The sequence below is a fragment of the Rhincodon typus genome, chromosome 28 (assembly GCF_021869965.1).
Source record: "Rhincodon typus isolate 14 chromosome 28, sRhiTyp1.1, whole genome shotgun sequence".
NCBI classification, from domain to species: Eukaryota; Metazoa; Chordata; class Chondrichthyes; order Orectolobiformes; family Rhincodontidae; genus Rhincodon; species Rhincodon typus.
This window is the reverse complement of record NC_063359.1, coordinates 33,739,256-33,764,216: the sequence shown is the minus strand read 5'-3', so window position 1 is coordinate 33,764,216 and position 24,961 is coordinate 33,739,256. Positions and strand designations below refer to the sequence as shown.

Here is a 24,961-nt window from a genome sequence, read left to right as displayed (position 1 = left end):
ATCTTTCGCCTCCAGTTTTGGACTCCCCTACCTGAGGAAAAAAATCTTGGCTATTCACCCCATCTGTGTCCCTCATGATTTTATAAACATCCATAAGTTCACCCCTCAGCCTCTGATGCTCCAGGGAATATAGCCCCAGCCTGTTCAACATCTCCCTACAGCTCAAACCCTTGAGTCCTGGCAATATCCTAGTAAATCTTTTCTGCACCCTCTCAAGTTTAACAACATCTTTGCTCTATGTGCATTTACAGTATGCATATTGTCAGTCATCTTTTTGATAAATAAATAGAAATTGATATGAAAATGAACTACAATCTACGATAAGAAACCTTCTACATGAAGAGCTGAAGTTGATATTCGAGCCAATGTGGAAATCATCAACACTTCATAACAGCACACAGACTATCCAGAGAATAACTAGGCTTTAAGAATCTGAATCTAGAGAGTCCAGCATTTTGTATGTGTAATAACCTCTCCGAACAGGTTAATTAGGAAAAATAGGTTCAATAAGAAATGAAAATTAAAGTCTCATCTGAAGTAAAGTATCTCTGCCTTTTTATTCAGTCAGGGTTGTGGGTGTCGCTGGCTGGTCTAATATTTATTGCTCATCTCTACCTCCCTTAGAGAAGGTGTGACAGCTGCACTCCTTGTAAGTACACCCACAAAGCTGTTATAGAGGGTGTTCTGGGATTTTAACCCAACGACACTAAAGGAACAGTGATATGTTTCCAAGTCAGGGCGGTGAGTGGCTTGGATGGGAACTTGAAGGTGGTGGTGTTCCCATGTATCTGCTGCCCTTGTCCTTCTAGATGGAAGTGGTCATGGGTTTGGAAGGTACTGTCTGAGGAGCTTTGGTGAATTTCTGCATCTTATACATGGCACACACTGCTGCTACTGAGCATCGGTGTTAAAGGGAGTTGATGTTGCCCGTACGGCACTCCCGCAGGGCTGCATTGGACTGTAACCTAGACTTTGTGCTCAAGTTTCCAGCTGACGGGTGTAATTAGATACACATGGGATCTGGAAAGTGCTTCAAAACGTAAGCAAAAATTTCAAAATCCCACATAGTGTAATAAAAATGGAATTTGATTTGCAAGGTCGCAATAACACAATAGGCCTGGTTTGTAACATTTGCTGTTCACTCTCCACTCTTTTTTCAGATTGTATTGTAACCCTTTCTATTACTTGGACCAGATGATCTGCATTTTAAGAAGTCTCTTAAATTTCCCCAAAATGAGAAAAGGCCATTCTCTACTTAGAAGCATCAGTAGTGATCATTAGCATCGGTGAACCAGAGTTCACAAAAAATGAAAGAACTGCGTTCTTATAGCACCTTTATTGACTTCAGGATTTCCCAGTGTGCTATAGACATTTTTAATGTATGATCGCTGTTGAATTGTAGGGACTGTAACAACCGATAGCAACGTCAACAAACTGGGTTTCTGTTTTTTATGGTGTTATTTGAGGGATGGCTATTGGCCAGGACACTGTAGATATCTCCTTGTCTCCTCCAATGTATGGTGATATATTGTAGGAATGCCCAACATCCAGTCTCTGCATCTCTTTGGTACTGCACTGGGGCATCATCTTTTGATTCTGTGCTGAAGTCTGTGGAGTGGGGTCATACATTCACAGTGGTCTGAATCTGCAGGTTGATTTCTTCGCTGGTGGGAAATGTGGGCTTGTAGATTTTAGGTAAAGAAAAGATTGGGTTTAGCTGTGATGGTCTTCTCCCAGAGACTGGTTGAGGACATGGTTGTTAGGGACCGCTGGCTTTTCTATGTAGAGTGATAAAGTACAAAAACAAGGATGTTATGGTCAACCTTTATAAGACGCTGCTTCAGCAACAACTGGAGTATTGTGTGCACATCAGGACACCACTCTATAGGAAGGGCATGGAGGCATTGGAGAAATTGTAGAAGAGATTCACTAAAACGGTTCTGCGTATGAGGGACTTCAGTTATCTGGACAGGTTGATGAAGTTGAGCCTGTTCCCCAGGGAGAAGAAAAGGTTGAAAGGAGTTTTGATTGAGGTGTTTGGACAGTGTAGAGAATGACAAACTGTTCCCATTGGCAGAAGGGTCAAAAACCTTTAATGTAAGTGGTAAAGAGCCAATGGTGACGTGAGGAAAAATCTTTTTACACAGTGAGTGGTTAGGATGAGGAATCCACTTTCTAGGAATGTGGCAAAGGCAGATTCAGTCTTCCTCAAAAGACGAAGGACAATTATCTGAAGTGAAAATGTTTACAGGGCTGGGGGGTGTGGGGGCACGGTATGGGTAAAAGCTCAGATCTGGACTAACTGATATGCTCCTAAAGAGAGCTGGCTCAAACATGGAAGGGCAAATGGCATCCTTATATGATTGGTCCATTCTTTATAGGAACATAAGAACTGGGATAGACCATTCGGCCCATTAAGCATGCCCCACCTTTCAATATGCCCATGGCTCATCAAATGCTTCACTGCCTTTTACCCACCCTGTCCACATAACCCTGTTTGACACTCGTAATCAGAATCCATCAATCTCTACCTTAAACATACGCAGAAATTGATTTTCCTCAGCCCTCGATGGTAGAGAATTCCAAAGGTTAGCAACCACTTGTGTTAAAAAAGAAATTCTCCTCATCTTGGATCTAAGTGTCCTCCCTCATTGTCATAAATTGTTTTGGACTCCCAAACCAATAGGAACATTTTACCTGCATTTACCCTGTCTATCTCTTAAGAATATTTTGTGGGTTTCAAGGAGATCACCTCTCACTCTTCAAACTCTAGAGAATACAAGCCGAGTTGGCCAGTCTGTCTTCATTCGAAAATCCAGGTGAACCTTTGCTGCATTTTGACTTTAGAATTATCCTGTTCAAAGTGGTTGGTGTCACTAGTAAGATTTTGGAGCGGCACCCTTTCCTGTACAATTTCAGAGGAATCGAAGATAGAGAAGAGGCATTATTGAATTATAATCATTAATCTCATCCTAATATGGATTGGTTGTTGTTGGTACGCAGTTGCTGGATCTGACAGCTGGCATTCAATGTGTGCTGGAGCTCTCAAACATCGTTTTTGCTTAATGAGTTGATGGTTAGGGAATAATTTTGCTTTGTCATTAGCTAGACGATATGTCCTATGGAGGGATCAGCCAGTGGACCAAATGGTTTGTTTGGAATCTTATGTTGACCACCATGTGTAAGCATTTGAATGGTCATGACCCAGGACATCTTGAAGTGTTTTACAGCTAATTTGTGTTTTTTTTCACAATATGGTAATTTAGGAATGTGATAAATGGTTAGATAATCTGATTTGCAGGGGGAAAGATAGTAGGAACTGCAGATGCTGGCTTGCTGTGTTCATCCAGCTCTACACCTTGTTATCTCAGATAATCTGATTTGCATTGTTTGCTGAGTGATAAACATTAGCTGGGACTCCAGGGAGAGTTTTCCTATTGTTCTTTGAACAGAGTCACAAGATCCTTCGTGCTGAACTCGAAGAACAGATGGAGTTTTAGTTCAACTTGTCAGCTTTTAAAACAGTACAGCACTTCCTCAACACTGTGCTGAAACATCCAACTCGAGCTCCAGGTTTCTGGAGTGGGACCTGAACCTAGAAACTACAGATTTCAAGGTGATACTGTTTACACTGAGCCAAAGTTGACAACAGACATTTGTAGATCGGTCTCCCCGCTGCCATTCATAATTCAGACTTTTCTTGAATTGGAACGGTGACAAATGGCTCGATAGTTGAGTACTTGGAGTAAGTAACAGGCAACCTCCGAACCCAGCCCTGAAGCCAGCCATCATTTTATCAAGGTTTCAAGCTGACTCCACCCTATCTGATACAACTTTGTCTTGCAACAGGACTTCTGTCTTCAACTCTGAATCCTCTCCCAGTTCCTCCTCTTCCATCCCTGTTTATTCCCAGGATGTTTCTAGCTAAGTCTTGGGATGTAACTTAAGTTCATTTGTTTATTGGTTCTAGCTGCCAGTTCTGAATCTCTCACTTCTATTTGCCCTGTTGCACTGGGCAATGGATGAATGAGATGAATCCAAATTCATCCATTGCCCCGATGCTAACTTTCCCAAACTGACTTGATATTGAAATTATTTTCCTTGTTTTCAAATCCTCTCATGACCAACGCCTCTCCATAATAACTCTAGACCCTATAACCATCTCATCTCTGTGTTCCATTAATTTTGGCCTCTCACACATCCCAGAACTTATTTGGGCTCACCATTGGTAGCTGGGCCTGAGAATTCCTTCCTTAAGCCTGTTTCCCTCTTACCTTGCTTTCAAGATGCCTCTTTGGGCCAATTTTCTGGTCACCTCTCCTTATATTTCTGTATGGGGCTTTGTTTCAAATTTTATTTGACAGTACTCTGTCACATGCCGGAAGATACTTTGCTAAGTTAAGTGTGCTATGTAACAGCAAGCCGTTGTTGACTTGAAAGTCTAAAACCTCTTGCATCTACCAAGCTGTACCAGTACAGCTACAGCACTGGCATCTATTTGACAATGTGGGTACTAGCATTCCTTGTCAATGGTCAACAGCTTCTGGTGATCACAGTCTTGGTCATCGCTTGGGTCGGGTTCTTGTGAAATGTAAGAGAGGCGACGTCTTTAGTAAAGGAAGAACATAGGAGAAAGGAAGGACAATTTGCAAGGAAAATGCAGTTAAAGCAAGAAGTTGTTCGTTTTAATATCACAGTAAACGTTGCCAAATCAATTATTGGTTTTCTCTCCTCAGCTCCATCTAGCACAGACCATCTGTCCGACTGGGATTCAGAAACAGCCAATTATTTCCTGAAATGAATTCATGGTCATTTGGTTCTCACGTAAGGAATTGCATTCTGCAGAGGGGCAGTACCAGCAAAGGGGTAAAAGCAAGCCTTACAGGGCGATCCTTACAGGGAGGCTTCAGCAGAAACACACCCAAGTCCAACAATACTCCAGAGATTTGGTCTGCTGTCAGCAATGATTCAAGACACTTAAACCAAATTGACAACAATGTTGTGGCCTATTCATTGTCGTTTCTATCAGCTTTAATGCCAATCTCTACTCGTCCATTAGAAGAAGCTCCCTTCTAAAATCTCTGCAGTGCATGGGACGTAAGGCACACCCACAATCCCGTTAGGAAGGGAATTCTGGGATTTTGACCCAGTGTCTGTGAAGGGGCAACAGTGTAGTTTCCAGTCAGGATGGTGTGTGTTACAGAGGGGAGCAGCTGGTGATATTCCCATTTATCTGCTGCCCTTAACAAAAACTGAAAGAACTGCAGATGCTGTAAATCAGGAACAAAAACACAAATTGCTGGAAAAGCTCAGCAGGTCTGACAGCATCACCTGCTGAGCTTTTCCAGCAACTTCTGTTTTTGTATCTGCTGCCCTTCGCCTTCTGAAAAGTAAAGGTTGAGCGTTTGCGAGGTGCTGTCAACAAGCTTTGGCATTTCATTCTGGTAGATGGTACACACTGCTGCCACTGTGCGTCAGTTCTGGGGGTGAATGTTTGAGGTGGTGAAGTGGGTGCCAACCAAATGGGTCATTTTGTCCCGAATGGTGTCAAGCTTCTCGAGTGTTATTGGAGCTGTACCCACCCAGGCAAATGGGGAGTATTCCATGACATACACCCCGTCCTATTATGTGCCTTGGACAGGCTTTGGGAAGTTATGAGGTGAGTTAACTTGGTACAGAATTCCCAGCCTCCAGTCTGCTGTCCATGCTCAGTATTTATATGGCTGGTCCACTTCAGTTTTTTGTTAATTGCAACCCCTCAGGATGTTAATGGTGGAGGTTTCAGTGATGATAATACTATTGAATGTCAAGGTGAGCTGATGAGGTTCTCTCTTTTTGGAGGTGATCATTGCCTGGCACAGGTATAGTCTGAAAGTTACTGGCCGTTATAAGATCGAGCCTGATTTTCATCCAGGTCTTGCTGCATGCCGGAACAGATTGCTTTAAGATCTGGGGAGTAATAAATGGTACTTACCTCTTCAATCGTTGGTGAACATCCCCACATCTGACTTTATCATGCCGCAAGAGTCACTGATGAAGCAGCTGAAGATGATTTGACCTAGGACACTCCTCTGAGGAGTGATGTCCCAGGATTGAGAAGAATGTCTTCCAACAACCATAGCCATCTCGCTTTGTGCTCAGTGTGACTCCGATCAGTAGAGAGATTTGCCCCAGTAGCCACTGCCTTCAGTTTTGCCCAGGCTCCTCCATGTCACACTTGACTGGAAACTGGTTGATGCCAAGTTGCTCTCACTAACCTCTTGAATTCGGCCCTCTTGTGGCTGTTTAGTTAGCTCCTTCCCTACAGCATTTCAACAAGCAATCCAATATCAATAAAAAGAAAAATGTAACACCCGTAAGTTATGGCCTGTTTTGGTAATGTCAATGGATTAATAAATACTGGCAGTGACAGCACGTAGGTGGGACTAGAGATAGTAGGAACTGCAGATGCTGGAGAATCCGAGACAACAAGGTGCAGGGCTGGATGAACACAGCAGGCCAAGTAACATCATAGGAGCAGAGAGGCTGACATTTCGGGCCTAGACCCTTCATCAGAAAATCAGGGACTAGTTTGGTTTGGGATTATGGTTGACAGGGACTGGTTGGACTGAAGGCTCTGTTTCCGTGCTGTATGACTCTATGACTCTATAACTCCCCTTGTCTTTGCAAAACAGTGTCTGAGGCATCTTTGAGATCCATCTGACTGGACGGACAGGGCCTTGGTTTAACATCTCACCTGAAAGACAGCACCACCGACAGTGCAGCACTCTCCCAGTGGGAGGGAGTGCCAACCTCAGATTTTCTTTATGGGGTTGAGCGGTGAGCTCAAATCTTTCTGACATGGGCACAAGTGCTACCAACTGGCACTAGGATCACATCCCAGAGAAATGCAATCCCCTAAAGGCGTCTGTGGATGATCTCAAATTGGAAGGGCACCCACTGTTGGTACTGCTGCCATCATTAACAAGGTGCTGTGTATACAGACATAAGCTGAATCCCTGCAAGGGGAATTCTAATTTATATTTAATCTGTACAGCTGATTTCAGCTGATTAACATTTCGTGGCTTTAGACCACCTGAGGAAAGAGTTGCACTGTCACCAAGACACAACTCTGTGTCGGTCCTGATAGAATTATTTCAATGAGAAAGGGCAGCGTTTTAACAGATCCTCATGCTAACTGGCATTTCAAACCGGGGTCCATAGCGATGAGCGAAATATCACTGGAGTGAGTGGAGTTTTGTGATGAATTGTTTCACAGACTCCCCTTGTGGTTCGCTGGGATCAGCCTGGACCATTGAGAGCTGTATGGGCAGATAATTCATATTTGACCAAGTAATGGGGAAGCGTTCGCACCTGTGCTCAAGATTTTAAATATTATGGGCTGGATTTCTAAGGTTGTAAACCGGGCTTCACTGCCACACTAAAGTAAAATACGGCAAGATGTTTGGCAAATTCGACAGACCTGATAATATAGAAGGCCGAAATCAGAAACCTAGCCATTGGGTGGCATGGTGGCTCAGTGGTTAGCACTGCTGCCTTATAGTGCTAGGGATCTGGGTTCAATCCCACCCTTGGGTGACTGTCTGTGTGGAGTTTGCATATTCTCCCTGTATCTGCATGAGTTTCCTCTGGGTGCACCAGTTTCTTCCCACAGTCCAAAGATGTGCAGGCTAGATGGATTGGCCATGCTAAATTGCCTGTAGTGTTCAGGGATAGGTGGGTTACAGGGCAATGGATCTGGGTGGGATGCTCCAAGGGTCGGTGTGGACTTGTTGGGCCAAAGGGCCTGTTTCCACACTATAGGGATTCTATGTCATTGTGAGAAAAGTATCTCACAAATTGTTCGAGACCCAATTGACTGGAATTTTGTTTTGTTGCCCACTCCCTGTTTTTTATTTGAGAGCTGCACACAATAATGATTAGGAGGGATTTACACCTGGTGTGAGGAGATGGCACAAGGGAGTGGGTGAAAACTCTTGCCCACCATGACCCTGGGTTTGCTACTGAACGTGGCAGTTTTGGATGGGAGCGGACCGTTCTGTTTGAGATTGACGTATCCACTAAGGAAAGAACCAGGGGCTAGTTATGACCAACTTCTGACTCACGAACCTCAGCCCTCTCCCAACACGTCCCAGACACCAAAGCGGGACAGGACCCCCACCCATGGGTGCAACACTTGACTCGCCTTGGTGAGACAGCAGGAGTATGTGGGCCATGCACTCGCCATCCCACACCCCAACAGGAACCATCACTTCCAGCTCCGTTTGATTTCAACCTCCTGAAATATTTGTGAGGATTTGTTTGGTTCCAGTTGGCACTGGTACAATGGTCATAGGAAAACATGGATGGAATCTTCACTTCCTGTCTCTCCTCTTCTTTGAATAGCCCACAGTTGGACTTTTAATCACATCCACAGCCTGTTGTGTTTTTCATTTCTTTATGTAAGGGTTCTTAACAATTTAACATGAATTGATTGATTCATTCAGTTGCTAGACAATATCGCAGCATCCGTCTGCTCTCTGCTGACTTTCAAATTACTGCTTACACACTGTCTGACTTTAATTTAGATCTAAACAGTTTCCCCATCGGAATATTGGTAGACAACTTACAAGTGTTGGGAGAAAGGCTCTCAGTTTTTGTATTCAAACTGATACACCATTGCACACTTCAGGGATTATAGGAAGCTTCCATTAGAGGCAATGCTGGTCTGTCAGTGCATTATTTGCACTGCACACCCCATTCATACTCACAGTTGCCTGAGACAAGTACAATTTGTAAATTACTGGAGTTTGGTGTAATTTCAACCACTACAGCTGGCTATTGGATTGGGAACCATAGAAAATCATGGGACTAAAGATAAAATCACCATAGCTCTGCCAGGGCATACAACTGCTTTCTCATTAGAGAGAGAGAGAGAGATGACTGGTGGTGGTTTAACCTGAGGGCCACCACACCACAAGCAAGGGGAGTGACTGGGAAACAGAGTCCTTATTTGGTAACCTCAGTCAAAGTGGGAATTAAACCCACACTGTGTCACAACCTCTCCAGCCAACTGAGCTAACCGAAATCCTGCTTTACGTGCAGCAGTGTGTTCAGTGTCTCATTTACTTGCTTTCTCCAACCAGGAGTTCCCACACATTGGGAGGAGGTGTCCTCTAAGGACAAGGAATAACAAAACTGTAAACACTAGCTTCATGTAGGATTATAGCAGACCTTTTACACAGAGGTTTCTCAGTCCTAGCGTGGTGTGTAAACAAAAGGATTGAACAGAGGCTGAGCACCATTCAAGGCAGTTCCTTGGACCATCCTTTAGCTCTCTGTAGTCTTTGAACGTTCAAGTCAAGGTGGGTCTTGGTAAAGAGCATTGGGAACATGCTGGTTCCTATCCTCCACTCAACCAGCACTCCTCATCCAACTAGGTGTGTCATGAGGAAACACCAAGATGGAAGACAGGAATGACAGGCATAGGAAGTGCTTGTGGAGGTACTTGCACAGCAATGCAATCTTCCCAAAGCTATAAGTTGGCCAAGTGTTTATTTTTTCTGTAATTAGTACAGGATAGAAGAGTGGATGGGGAAGGGTGTCACTGACCAGGGCTTCCTCAGTGGATCTCCCCTGCAGCAGACAGCTAAGTCAGATAAAACTGTCTCGGTCACATGTGAGAGATAAGCTACGATCAGGGTCTTGCTGTTGTGCTGATCCCCCTCACTGTAAGAGCAAGATTTAGCTTAGCATTGCACTGGGGCATGTGGCTGCAAAGTGAAAAGGTTTTCCTTCATCTGCTGCTTCACATGAGAGTGTGGTCCTCCAATCTACAGCCAAGTACAAAACCATTTGGCACGCACAGTCCAGGACTCTCAGTAGTCACTGATTCCTTGCCTGACACAATCAGCTGATTTCATGGTGGGGGTGGCAGGGTTCCCTCAGCCTGACCAAGTGACAGCTATAATTTTTTTAAATTCATAGGTCATAGGTCTAGGCCACCCATTGGTCAGTTAGCCTATGAACTGAGTGGCTTACTTAGGCCAGCGGAGAGTCAGCACACATTTCTGTGACCCAGAGCCACCAAATTATGACGGCAGGTCACTGACCCAAAACGTTAACTCTGATTTCTCTTCACAGATGCTGCCAGACCTGCTGAGCTTTTCCAGCAATTTCTGTTTTTGTTTCCAGTCTGTCCAATCTCTCTTCTTAACTGAAACGCTCTAGCCCAGGAAACCATCCTGTTAAATCTCCTGCACCGTCTCCAGTACAATCACCTGCAATGTGGATTCCAGGCTGCGCACAATGTATTTCAAAAGTATTTCAATCCCCTCTGAGCAGATGAATAGTAACTGGTGATATAACATTAAAACAACACTCAAAAATCCTTGATGGCAACTTGCTTGTTCCCAGTCACCTGACCCCTGTGAGGAGAGGCCATTGCATAACAAGCTAAGTGTGTAGCCTGGAAGGGTCTAGGCCCGAAACGTTAGCCTTCTTGCTCCTCTGATGCCGCTTGGCCTGCTGTGTTCATCCAGCTCTACACCTTGTTATCTCAGATTCTCCAGCATCTGCAGTTCCTACTATCTCTGAAACAATTTTAACACCACTGCGAAGCCTCTTTTAAGGATGCCTACCCTGAAGAAGTTACCCTCCTCCCTCCGGAAAAATCTCAGTGGATCTCTTTCCCACTGCAACCCTATTGTAATCTCTTCGGCCTTGAAACTGCTCGACCACGTCCTGAAGCAAACCAGGTACTACAGCCACATCACCTTTCTTAGTACCTGCCTACGAAACCAGATCATCCCCAATGGACTACAGTCCACATTCAGGCCTTCCCAATTTGGCCCATTTTTGAAGAAGGGTCTAGGCCCGAAACATCAGCCTTCTTGCTCCTCTGATGCTGCTTGGCCTGCTGTGTTCATCCAGCTCTACACCTTGTTTTCTAAGTGTGTAGCCTCCCTTGTGAGGGGACAATTTAAACAGTAACCAGTACCTCAGTGATTGTCCCATGAACCGGTCTTAGCCCAAGCTACGTCTTCTTCGCTGAGATAGCACCAAGTGTGAAACGTGGGCTAAACTGATGTTGTTAGAGTAATAGCCCCATCATAGCCACCTCAGAGTGACTAAAATACCCAGGAAAATCGCCCCCTGCCCACAGAATTTAAGGAATGTCACAAAGAAAGAAGGGTGGAGAGGTTTAAGGAGGAGATTCTAGAGTTCAGAGCCTTGGCAACTGAAGATATGGCCTCCAGTGGTGGAATGAATGAAGACCATAAGGCATCAGAGCAGAAAGTAGGCCATTCAGCCCATCGAGTCCGCTCCCCCAAATCAATGAAATCGTGACTGATCTGATAATCCTCGACTCCACTTTCCTGCCTTTTCCCCGTAACCCTTGATTCCCCTTACTGATTAAAAATCTATCTCAGCCTTGAATACACTTAATGACCCAGCCTTGACAGCCCTCTGCGATAAAGAATTCCACAGAATCACTACCCTTTGAGAGTTGGGTGAGGCCAGAATTAGAGGAACACAGATATCTCGGAGTGTTGAGGGTCTGGAGGAATTATGGAGTTAGCAGGGATGAGGCTGTGGAAGGATTTGAAATTCAGAATGCATGATTTAAAATCCAGGCATTGCTAAACTGGATGTCAGTGTAGGCCAGTGAGCTACGGTGGTGAAGCCTAAGTGGGAATTTAGTTGAAGTTGGCACCTGCTGACCAGCTGGGATGGAGTGACATCAGGTAAAGCAACAGAGGTGGAAATAGACTTGGTTAGTGAGGGCACAAATTTGAGGTTGGAGGTTCATCTAGGGATCAGCTCTAACTCCAAGGCCTCCAACAACGTCTGTGGTTGCCAGAGGCAGACAGCGAAATAGAGTCTGTGCCTAGGGAATGGAGTTTGAGATTGTGACTGAAAACAATGGTTTTCACATTTAGTCAGAACGTTGTAAATGAGGTAAACATGAAACTCTTAGCTGACACTCCAGTGTTGTACTGACAGAGTGCAGAACTGTCAAAGTTGCTGTCTTTCAGATCAGATGCTAAGCTGACAGGTTCTGACTGCTCTCTCAGACGGATGCATTTTGAAGAGCAAATCAGGAGCATTATCCTTGGTGTCCTGGCAAATATTTATCCCTCACTCAGCGTCATATAACACATTATCTGGTCATTCTCACATTGCTGTTGGTGGGAGCGTGCGGCGCATGAAGTGGCAAGCACGTTTTCTACCTTACACCAGCGACCACACTTCGGAAGTAATTTGCTGGTTTTAAAAATATTACAGATGCTGGCATTTGGAAACAAAAACAGAAAGTGTTGGAGAAACTCTGACATTATCTGCGGAGAGAGAATCCAAGTTAATCTTTCGAGTAAGACACTTCAGAACTGAAACGTTTGGACTCAAAAGGTTAACTCTGCTTCTCTCTTCATCACCTATAAACGTGGGTTGGGATGTGAAAGGTGCTAGAGAAATGCAAGCTATTTCTCAGTAAAGATGGCGTTAAACCTGGATTCTCCTACATTAGGCAATTTGGCCTTTGGAGGAAGCTTTGAATAGCTCTCTAAAAGTGAATCATTCACAAATAGGCAGTAGAGGCAGTGCTGAGCTGAGGGAGGACAATTCAATGTGACCTGGGCATCAAAGGATGATAGCAACAATTTCAAAAATAATTTACAAAAGGAAATGGGCAGAGAAAATGTTACAGAGAAATCGGGAAAGAGCAGGAGAGGTGGATTAATTAGTTAGCTCTTTGGAAAGGATGTCCGAAACAGAAGGGGCCGAGTGTCCTCCGTCTGTGCTAACATCGTAAAATATAGCAACCCTGGATAATCAATGGCCTGTCTGCCTGTAAAGTCCTGAGGTTAAGGTCTTTGACATTTTAATACACGAAGCTGTTGAACAGACTGAGACAGAGGTGGAGTGGGGGTGGGCAGAGAGACTTGAGGTGGTCGTAAATCGAAATAAGTCGGCCTTTTACTTTGTGAATTTAGCTTTCAGTCGAAGATGGTGAGATAATCGACTTTCCTTTTCTCTTGTGCAGAGCATGTTGACGGGGCTGATGTACTATCGGCCTGATGACCCGATTGAGTACCTTGAGGGATGTTTGCAGAGAGTTCGAGAGCTGGGAGGACTGGAGAAAGTGAAGTGGGACACGTTTATTACCCAGGAGCGTCAGCTATTGCCCCCAATTAACGGTGGGCAAGGGAAGAAGCCAGTATTCCGATCAGGTGAATGAGTGATCAAAGTCGAGTCAATACTTTCATATACCATGCCAGATTCTGGTAAGCCTTTGGCCCATTAGACTTGAAAGGTGGGGATGGATTGGGATGGAATAATAGAGGTACACAGCACAAAAATAGGCCCTTTGGCCCATTTGACCAGTCTCAACACTGGCCAAAAACACCAACCTAACTATTCTAACCCTATTTTCCAGCACTTGGCCCCTAGCCTTGTATGCCAGGCTATTGCAAATGTACATCTAAATACTTCTTCAATGTGGTGAGGATTTCTGCCTCTCCCACTTTTACAGGCAGTGAATTCCAGATTCCCACCAGCCTCTGGGTGAGAGAATGTTTCCTCACATCCCCTCGAAACCTCCTGATGGCAAGGCTACACACGGAGCCCAGTACGGTTAATATGTGTCTCTCTTTACCTGCACAGCTCTGAAACACAGGGCTCCCTTCCACACTGAGCCCCCTTCATTGGTTTAATGGTAAGACAGTACCCAGCAGTGAACCGTATAAGGCGGGAATGATGTCAGGAATTTTGAATGAACTGGTCTCTACCAGGAACAGATTTGAGGAGGAGGGGAGGGTCTCAGATGCAGCATTAGCCCCTGATCCAGTGCCCATGCCAGAAAGTCCACTTGCCCAGGAGTTTGGGTGAGGATGGGACTTGATTTGGCTGTGATGCCTCCCATATTCAAATAGCTCATTGACATTCCCTGCCTGGACTAGCACTTTAAGAATCGCCACCTGAATTGGTGACAGGATGTCACCTGGAGACGCTAGAACAGCTCGACTGGAGAAGCTTAAGCTGATAAACTGCAGGAAGAAAAAGGCATTGATGTTGTGCCAGATGTTACTTTACGCTAAAGCCTGTTGCTCCCCAGAGGTGCCAGCCCTTCTGTTGACCTCAAGGGTAGAGTCCGCAGACATTGCCCCCTCCAGAGGGGGCTTTCTCTAAATGTTGCCTCCTCTGGCATCAATCGCCCCTCGGCGTTGCTTTTGCCTGGTTAAATCCCGACCTGCAAATGTGCCTTGATGAACTCGATGTGAAATGTGACTGCTTACAGAAAACAGGAAGGAGCTTTGGAAGGAGAAGTGGGGTTTAACTGTATCTGTGATGCCATCTGTTTGGATGTACACACAGGATGAGTGGCCAGGTGCAGATTGCCTTGGGTGAGGTCCTTTGCTTAATCTTGGATGCGGTGTTTTTGATGTGGTCAATACCCAGTGTCAGCTGGAAACAACTGCTCGGTGGTTCAAGAAACCAGCTCGAAATAGTGGAGAATTTAAACGACCCAAGTTTAAAATAGACTGTGCATCCTCTCTCTTGGTCTGTTACCCGGCTGCACGCCCTGTAATCACAGAGAGGAAACTAGCCGCGTGATTGTGCACTACACACATTCCTTTGAAAAGGTGGTTTGCTGAAGGAATTGTGTCCCTGCAACATTGGAAATGTGACAAGCCATTTGTGCAGAGTACGATCCCGCAGGCGGCAAATTCAAAATGAGCAGAAAACCTGCCTTTACGTTTTGGTTCAGGGATAAATGTCACCATGTGATCATTTATTTACCCAGTCCTGACAAAGTAAACCGGGACCTTGCTCGATGGCACCTCCGATAGTGCGGCACTCCTTCGGCTCATGTGTTCAGGTCCCTCCTGTCAGGAAGTTAGGGTTGCCAACTCCCCAGGATTGTCCTGGAGGACCCAGCAACTGATGATTGATCTGCATGATGTGGAGAGAGTTTATGGAGGATGTAGAAGTAATTGCTGATGAGGCAAAAGGACATTTGACCAGGTGGGGGCTGTTGTAAGCAGGGATCCGTGTGATCTAGCTTCCAGGAGTGCATCCCTCTGAAGTTGGCATCCTGGCTCTGAACCCACAACCATCTGGTTTGAAACTGCCAGTGCTGCCATCCAGTTCAGGGCTTGTGTGGGACTGTAGCCTGTAGGGGTTTACGTGCTATCTCTCAGCTTCTGGCCTCGTCCTGGAAGTTTAGCCAGGCTTGACAAAATCCTTATCGTTCTCCTCGCATTGCAGTCTCAACATGTGTGCAGGAGTCACTAGACCAGCAATGACCTTATCAAACTGTGGAACAAGCCTAAGGGCCAAAGGACCTTCTCTTGCTCCTGTGTCCTCACACAAGGCAGAACCTTCTTGGGATCAGAGCAAAGTGGGCAGTGCTCAGATTGGGGGCTTAATTGGACGAGAATCCGGCGAGGCCTATCTCACCATTAGGCACACAAGTGGAGTGGTGAGATTCTCGTGAGGTGCTACTTGATTGGTGTGAACACTTGTCATTTAGAAGGTAACATTACGACTCAGCACATTAATATTCAATCTCCCGTCTTAGCAAACCCATCAAACAAGCTGGCCATCAAGAAAACCTGACAAGGAAGCCAATGTGAGCACTGTGGGGGAGGAATTCAGCTCTCTGCTGGCTCCAAACAGCCACCATGTTGGAAACCAGGCACAGACATCTCAGTGGGCATTGGCCACATGAATCCCAGTGCCACTGATATTGGCATCCAATATGTGCCGAGCTCTAAGAACCCTTAAGCCGCTGAGAGGGTGCTGCTGCGTTTCATTGCTGCACCTCGGGTTGCCGTGTTGACTATCAACGCAATGATGCAGCAAGGATTCTGAGTGATTAGGGACACACACCCAGCTCATGGGCTGCACTAGGCTGTTCCTCTAGGCTGTCTGTTTACTCTGAGTGTTCGCTCACTCCCTCTGAGCCTGTGTGGATGCTCACAGAGTTTAGTGTAGACACAAAGCCAGGAAGCTTGCCCTGGTTGTCAGCAGCCTTGCTTCATTTGGAGCTGCCTCACTCCTGGGTCAGGTGGTTCAAAATGTAGAAAATTAGGCCAATCGGCCCTTTGAGCCTGCTGCACCATTCAATATGATCATAGCTGATTGCCCAACTCTGTGCCCTATTCCTGCTTTCTCCCCATATCCTTTGATCCCTTTAACCCTATGAATTATACCTATCTCCTTTTTGACAACATTCAATGTTTTTGCCTCAACTGCTTTCTGGGCCAGTCAGTTCCAGAGGCTCACCACTCTCTGGGTGAAGACATTTCCCCTCATCTTAGTCTTAAATGGCCTTCCACATATCCTTAAGCTATGACTCTTGTTGAAGCTACAATCCAGGCTGACAATTGAACACAGACTGACTTTAGCATCGGACCTCTTTTATAAGACCAATGATTAAAAACGGGAGTGGGGACGGCTTCTCATTGTGAATACAGACTAGTTGGCTTTACTGATCAGGGTTAAATATTGCTAAAGCTAGAAGATAATCTTTTCAACAGAGACATATTATTTGTTTGGGTGTCCCTGGACATAAAATGTTAAAATAAAATTTCTTAAGCCCTCTAGATTCGGAGGTTAAGATAGTAACCGTGAGCCACTGGCTGGATAAGCGGCTTATATAAAGAGCAGGCTGGATAATTGTTCTGTAGAGGAGTGGCCATAACAAAAATATTGGACAGAGTTGACCTCACAATTAAACAATTAACTTCCTTTTAAATCACTCGTGTTCCTAGCTGTAGCTTTCAGAGATGAATTAAGAGTCTGTCTCAAACCGATTACTGTTTGTCAACTGATAATACTGTGCTTTTTCCGGAACAGCTTACATTTTGTATTCACAATCAGAAGCTTACAGCTTGAGATAGAGATTAGTTTCAGGCCGCTGCCAGTTTCTGTTTGGGCCAGGCTTGCTAAGGACTGCATCATCTCCCTGCCCAGCCTGGTATTATCTTGGTTCTTATGGCTAATGGCCAAAATCCCCTTGCTGCACGTTGCTGTCCACTTTACAATACAATGCTGATCTGCAGAAGCTGGGGCTGAGTTTGTGCATCATTTCATTCAGGGCTTCACCTCGAGTCTGTGTTGAATGGGTTGGTCTTGGCAGCCTGCTCTATAGCTGCGACAAATCAGCCCCACTGCCTTTGGCCTGAGCAATAGGAAAGTCATTTCCTCATCGAGGCAATCCAGGCTGACTGCCCTGGAGTAAAGGAAGTTAAGGGGAGACTTGATACAGGTCACAGAGTCATATAGCACGGAAACAGACCCTATGGTTCAACATGTCCATGCTGACCAAGTTTCCCAAACTAAACTAGTCCCACCTGCCTGCGTTTAGCCCATATCCCCCTAAATCATTTCTATTCATGTACCTATCCAACTGTCCTTTAAATGTTATAATTGTACCTGCATCTACCACCTGGGGTGGGGAGTGTGGGGGAGTGGGGAGGCAATGGCTGAGTGGTGTTATTGCTGAACTATTAATCCAGAGACCCCAGGTAATGTTCAGGAGACCTGGGTTCAAATCCCACCATGGCAGATAGTGGAATTTGAATTCAGTAAATGACTGGAATTAAGAGTCTTTAATGACGACCATAAATTCATTGCCGACTGCTGGGAAAAGCCAATCTGGCTCACTAATGTACTTTAAAGAAGGAAATCTGCCATCCTTACCTGTTCTGGCCTACATGTGACTCCAGACCCACAGCAATGTGGTTGACTCAAAACTGCCCTCTGGGCAATTAGGGATGGGAAATAAATGCTGCCTGGCCAGTGACACCCTTATCTTGTGAATGAATTTTAAAAAAAACACCTCTGGCAGCACATTCCGCATATGAACCATCCTCTGTGTGAAAAAGTTGCCCTTCAGGTCCCTTTTAAATCTTTCTTCTCTCACCTTAAAAATATGCCCCCTAGTTTTGAACTCCACTACTCTAGGGAAAAGACCTTTGCTATTCACCTTATCTATGTCCCTCATGATTTTATAAACCTCTATAAGGTCACCCCTGAACCTCCTACGCTCCAGTGAACAAAGTCTATCCATCCTCTCCTTATAACTTAAACCATCCAATCTCAACAACATCCTGGTAAATCTTTTCTGAACAATCTCCAGCTTAATAATATTCTTCCAAGAGCGGGGCAACCAGAACTGGACACAGTACTTGAAAAGTGGCCACACTAACGTCCTGTACAACCTCAACATGACGTCCCAACTCCTATACTCAATGGTCTGAGCAATGAAGGCAAATGTGCTAAACACCTTCTTAACCATCCTGTCAATGTGAGGCAAACTTTCAAAGAACTATGTGCCTGAACCCCTAGGTCTCTCTGTTCGACAACGCCACCCAGAGCCCTACCATTAATTGTATAAGTCCTGCTCTTGTTTGTTTTACTAATGTCCTTTAGGGAAGGAAACTGCCATCCTTACCTGGTCTGGCCTACATGTGACTCCAGACCCACAGAAATGTGGTTGACTCTTAACTGCCTCCTGGGTACTTAGGTATGGGCAATAAATGCTAGCCTAACCAGCAATGCCATTATCTGTCTCGCTGTTTCAGCCCCTCATGACTCTCTACAAGGTTTTTAAGGTCACCATAGCCTTACTAGACCATGGGCCGATCTCTTATTAGAGAGAGGGAGAGAGAGACAACTGGTGGTGCTTTGTCCTAAGGCTCACTCCACCTCGGGCAAGGGGAGGTGTTGAGAAGGAGAGTAACCTCAGCTGGTGGGGGAACTGAACCTGGGCTGTTGGCATCCCTTTGCATTGCAAACTAGCCAACTGAGCTAACTGCTCCTCCACCATAAGATCAATAAAGGAAAGCTGTTCCCTTTCACTGATAGTAGGGCATGGGTTGGGGGCAGAGATTTAGAGTTTTGGGTCAGAGATACGAGGGGATGTGAGGGGGCTTGAGGAGGATGTGTGGTGGTAATGACCTCACTGCCCATGAGGAGGGTGGAAGCGGGCAAATCAATGGTTTCAAAAGGAAATTAGTGGGCGCTGGAAGGAAATATCACCACAGGGGTTTGGGAAATTGAGCAGGGGAGTAGGATGGACTGGATTACTCTATGGGGAGCTGGTATAAACCCTTTGGCCTGACTGGTCACCTTCTGTGCTGTAAAATGATTCTAATTCTGGCCAGGGCAGTGGTGGAAGCAGAGATGATCAAAGGGAAATCAGCTGGGCATGTGTGGGAAATAAACTGGGGATAGATCAGGGAAATGGGACTGACTGGATTGCATGGAATCAGTGGGCTGAATGGTCTACTTCTGTCACCTAATGACTCTATGCCTTCTATACACGGATAATAGTCACATGAGGGATGTTCCAAAAAAACACCTCACACCATACGTACAAACTAGTCAGCTCACTGGGAAAGGGTGCAAAGGAGATTCACCAGGATGTAGCCTGGGCTGGATGCAATCAGCTATGAAGAGAAACTAGATAGACTGAAGGTGTTTTCCTTGTAGCAGAGGAGATTGAAGGGAAATCTGATGGAGGCATAGACAGGTACGTATGGAGAAATGTTTAGCCTTAGTAGAGGGGTCAGTAACCAGGGAACACAGGTAGGGAGCAGAAGGTTTAGAGGAAATTTGAGGAAAAGTTGTTTTCCCCAGAGGGTAGTAGGTATCTGGAACTCATGCATGAAAGGATGGTCAGGGCAGGAACTCACCTGACAGTTAAGAAGTATTTAGGTGAGCACTTGAACTCCATAGCATACAAGGCAATGGGCCAAGTGCTTGAAAATGGGATTGGGATAGACAGATGTTTGACGACTGGCTCAGACTTTATGGGCCAAAGGGCCTTTTCTCGTGTTGTAAAATCTCTAAGACTGTCCTTCAAGCAAGGTAGCGAGGAAATGGAGAGAAGACTATGTTTATATATTTGACCTGATTGCCCAGAATTCTATTCCCATTTGTATCTGATCCACCTGGAATCATGCCAAGGGTTCCAAAGAAATGAGTGGAATAAAACCAGACTTAATAACTGAAGCGCGTTTGATGTTTTCTGCAGGTTAGTAATCAATGTTTTCTTCTGTTAGAACCAAGCGTTGCTCCTTATCGTCGCTATGACCGTCTGCCTCCAATCCAGGCTCAGTTTTCAATTGAAAGTGACTCTGATATGACAGAATCATCTGGGCTGATTCAAGAATATGATGTGTTTGACCGAACCAAGGCCAGGCCATGCATTATTTTTGTCATTGGTAAGTGTCTCCTACGTTACTCTCTCGCTCATTAACTCTCCTGCCATGAAGTCTGATTCCATGTTAATTAACCCCATGTTTTATTCCCTCAACTGTCCTGCCTCGGATATAGCCAGCCTTATGTTAACTCTGCTGTGTGCAGGATACTGTTAATTGTTTCAGTGCTAACTGGCAGACATTGAGGATTTCACTTCACCTCACCTCAATCAGATCCTACCCCAGTTTCCTTTTCACCCAACCCCAGTGTTTCCTTGTGTATTCAAGCTGTGAAAATGCTAGGTCTGTAATACTTCCAGAGTGCTGCATTGTTGAAGGTGCTATGCTTCAAATCAGATGTTAAATGAAGGCTGGTCTGATTTCTCAAGTGGATGTAAAAGCAGAACAGCTCTCCCTGGGTCTCCTGCTCAATATTTAATCCCTCATACAACACCTAAAATATGTTTTCTGATCCTTTTCTTCATTCATTCATAGGATGTGCACATTGCTGCCTGGCCACCATTTATCACACATCCTTAATTACCCTTGAGAAGATGGTAGTGAGTAGCCGTCTTAAACACTTGCAGTCCTTGGGGTGTAAGAGTACGTAAAGTCTACAAGGGAGGGAATTCCAGGATTTTGACCCAGCGACACTGAGGGAATGGCAATATATATTTCCAAGTCAGGATGGTGTTTGGATTGGAGGGGAACTTTCAGGTGAAGGTATCTGCTTCCCTCATAGATGGAAGAGGTTGGCAGATTTCAGAAAATGCCTTTGAATAATTTAAATTTATTGAATTACTGTTATTGAAAGCTTGTCGTCGACAAATTGTCTGCTGTGTCTCTACATTATGCCAGTGACTTCAAAGACACTTCATTGACTGTAATGGGCAGACTTGAGGGTGGGAGAGGCACTATACAAATGCAGGTTTTTTTTCATTTCTGTTAGTTGAAGGTGAAGTGTCCACTTCCATTCCTAGAGAACAGGGATTTCCCTTCCTCCATTGAGTGAAAAGTAGGTGGTAGAGGAATTTTATTTGGGTGGGTGTCACTGGCTCGCTTGGCATTTAGTGCCATCTCTAATTGGGCAGGCAAGAGTTAACCACCTTGCAGTGAGTCTGGGCCAGACCAGGTAAAGAATAGCAGTTTGCATCCTTAAAGGACATTTGTGAGATAGGTTTCCCAACAATGAAATGGTTTCACGCTCATCATTAGACTCCTAATACCAGATTTTTATTGAATTCAAAATTCCACCATCTGCCATGGCAGGATTTGAACCCAGGTCCCTAGAACATCATCTGGATCTCTGGATTAATAGTCTAGCAACAATACTAGGCCGTAACCTCTAAAACCCAGTCCAAAGATGTGCGGGCTAGGTGGATTGGCCATGCTAAATTGCCCATAGTGTTCAGGGATGTGTAGATTAGGTGGGTTATAGGGGGATGGGTCTGGGTGGGATGCTCTGAGGTTCGGTGTGGACTTGTTGGGCCGAAGGGCCTGTTTCCACACTGTAGGGGTTCTATGAAAGCTCACTTGCTGCCTGGGATAAACCTGGTACAAAGTCTCTCACCGCCAAGGGAAGATTGTTTAGGCTTCTTGAAGATGGGTGTCTTGCTGTGACAAGAAAAGCATTGATATTTAAAAAAACAATTGGACACACCAGCACGCCAGATGTGATGAACTGCAAAAACTGTGCAGTGCAGTGAAGTTTGTTCAAGTAGGACTCATCAAATGAATTAGTGGCCTGCCAAATGCAGAACATTTGGGTGGTATTTTAACTCATTGAAAACCCTTTCATTTATATAGACATCCATTTGTGAGCGTCTAAAAGACCACTGTCTCACATGCTGTTGTCATCGTGATACATGACAGGGCCAAATCCTCTCTGTATTATAATTATGCTCCTAAGATGCACTTTGGGATGTCTTACTTTGTTAAAGGTGCTATATAAATACAAGTCGCTACATTTGCCAACAGTCAGTCGAATCATATCAGACCTGGAGGAACTGCTGGTTGTGCCCAGGTGTTGATAAAGGGTTTGGAGTGTCACGTGAGCTGACTGTCAAACCCCTTGGTAGCTCTGTGCTGTCACTCCACCAGGAAGGATAATTCACGAGCCACTCTTAATGCTTTTCATTTTACTACAGTTTTTTTCAGAAATCCTGGTGAAAGGTCAGTGTCCCAGGCACTCCGCTCCCTCAAAACGGGAAAGGAGTGAGGTATGTTGTGGCGGGGTGGGGTTGAGAGTGGGCTAACAGGATGACACAGACCGAGATGAAAAGAGCCTTGAGCCGTGGGCAGTTGAAGGGAAAGCCAGGGGTGGTCATGTGATTTCATAGAGCTAACCAAATAAGAGGCTTCATCTCTCGACCAATTAGAGGCAGGCCTGATCACCTTGGAGACGGATGTGGTATTAGTTAGACTGCACCTCAGTCAAAGTGACACATCATGTTAGGCTATAATAAGACCATAAGAAAGTAGGCGATTCAGCTCCCCGAGCCTGCTCCACTATTCAATAGGATCATGGCTGATCCTGTATTCCTCACGTCCACTTTCCTGCCTTTTCCCTGTAACCCTTGATTCACCGACTGATCAAGAATCTATCGCAGCCTTAAATACACACAGGGACTCTGCCCCCTCAGATCTCTGTGGCAAAGAGTTCCAAAGACTCACAACCCTCTGAGAGAAGAAATTTCTCCTCAACTCAGTCTTAAATTGGTGCCCCTTTATTCTGGGGCTATGCCCTCTGGTCCTCGACCCTCCCATGAAGGGAAACATCCTGTCAGCGTTCTGAGGAAGGGTCACTGGACCTGAAACGTTAACTCTGATTTCTCTTCGCAGATGCTGCCAGACCTGCTGAGCTTTTCCAGCAATTTCTGTTTTTGTTTCTGATTTACAGCATTCATAGCTCTTTTGGTTTTTTTTTCTCAGTAGTTACCCTATGACGCCCCTTAAGAATCCTATTTGTTCCAATTAGTTCACCTCACATTCTTCTAAACTCCAGTGAGTAGAGTCCCAATCTATTTAGCCTTTGTTCATAAGACAATCCCTACGTAGAGGATCACAATCTGCCTGTATACACACAAAACAACACTTTTCACTGAATCTTGGTACATGTGACAACTGTTAATCAATCAATTAATCAATTAATCAATCCTCGCGGACCTTCCAACAGTGTAAACGGTTTCATATTAGATTGAGGCCTCCTGGCCCTCATTCCCTATCCTGCGTCCTCAGTGAGATGTGGTTATGTAGGCCCCCGTTTACACTCACTCAGTTTGCTATTTACTCAGCTCCTGATACAGTTGGACTTCTTTTCTATAGCTTTCAACACTTGAACCTCAATTTTAACTTCACTCCACGTACAGCACCATTAGGAACAGACAAGGCTCAGGATGGATGTCCCTCACCTGGTTGTACACTTCCTTGAGAATGGGGCATTAAAGGGGCCTTGACTTTTCTCTCCAGCTGGACAACTTAAAACCAGAGCTTTGCTGAAAACGTGCACAGAAATAAAATGACACAAGTTTGGGTGCGGCATTTCTCCTAATCTGATGGCCAGTCTTTTCCTTAGCTCTCCCCTCCTTTTCCTTCTCTCCTTGCCTGTTCTTTCCTCTTCCCTCTTTTCTCCTTCTCTCCTATGTTCTCTTCTGTTCTTCTTTTCCTCTTCTGTCCCTCTTTTCTCCTCTTCTCTTTTTCTTTTGTCCTCTCTTCTCTCCCGTCATCCCTTCTTCTCTTCTCTTCCTCTTCCCTTCCTCTCCTCTCTTCCCACGCCTCTCTCTACTCATGGAGTTGAAAGCTTGATGCACAGATAATGGTCACTCCAGCTGCCACCCCCCCTCACACCACCATGACCTCCCACAACACCCCCTTAGATTCATGCTTAAGCAAGGCATGGAAGTGCTTGTGGATCAAGAGCGTCAAGAAAGATTGTCAATGAAGGATAAGGAAATGGGATAGATCTGAACGTGGTTGTTAGATTTAAAAATCGAAAGATTGAAGTTTAGTGAAACAGACGCCCACTCTCCCTCTCCTCGTACAATTTCCAGGCACTTAAATCCCATGCTCGGTGACAGCTAACATCCCCTTGTTGACCTACTTTGTCCTCTGCTTTTCAACCTGCTAAAGTCCTCTCACTTGTCGTGTTGACTTAAGAAATGAATTTTTCGAGAGCACCTCTAACACAGAGTCAGGTTTGAAGAAGAAGGCAGTGCCTGATTTATATTTATGTTTGTGCAGTAAGTGAGAGGAGGAACTTCCATTAATATAGCATTCTTTGCAACCTCAAAATGTCCCAAAGTGTTTTAGAAGCATTAAAGTACTTTCATGCTGAGATTACTGCTTTAATGTAGAAAATGAGACTAACAGATGCCTGGGGACAACAACAGCTCCCAGTATATCTCTGTGCCACATATATCACCAATTCTTCATGGTTCAGAGTCCCATTCCTGGAACACTCCACCTTCAGGATTGTGGTAATATTGGGCCCTACTCTCTCTGCTTTTCCATTTCCCCATCTTTTCCACTTCCCTCTAACCTGCCCACGGTCCCCCCGCCAACATTTTAGCAACACAGTGTGACACATCTTGACTAGTTTGCATTGTTTCAGATACTGTTTGAAAGCTAGAAACAAAAACAGAAGTTGCTGGAAAAGCTCAGCAGGTCTGGCAGCATCTGTGAGGAGAAATCAGAGTTAACATTTTGGGTCTGGTGATCCTGCTGCCAGTCCTGCTGAGCTTTTCCAGCAACTTCTGTTTTTGTTTCTGATT

General features: G+C 45.1%; 1 protein-coding gene across 2 annotated transcripts in view; it reads left to right on the top strand.

The window, feature by feature from the left end:
• The window catches only part of ak5l (adenylate kinase 5, like), a 118,463-nt gene that overhangs the window by 12,187 nt on the left and 81,315 nt on the right, over positions 1-24,961 (top strand). For both annotated transcript variants that reach the window (XM_048613734.1, XM_048613733.1), the window contains exons 2-3: positions 13,025-13,211; positions 20,055-20,216. In XM_048613734.1, coding sequence (XP_048469691.1) covers positions 13,025-13,211; positions 20,055-20,216 — 349 coding nt within the window. The remainder of the gene's footprint in view (positions 1-13,024; positions 13,212-20,054; positions 20,217-24,961) is intronic.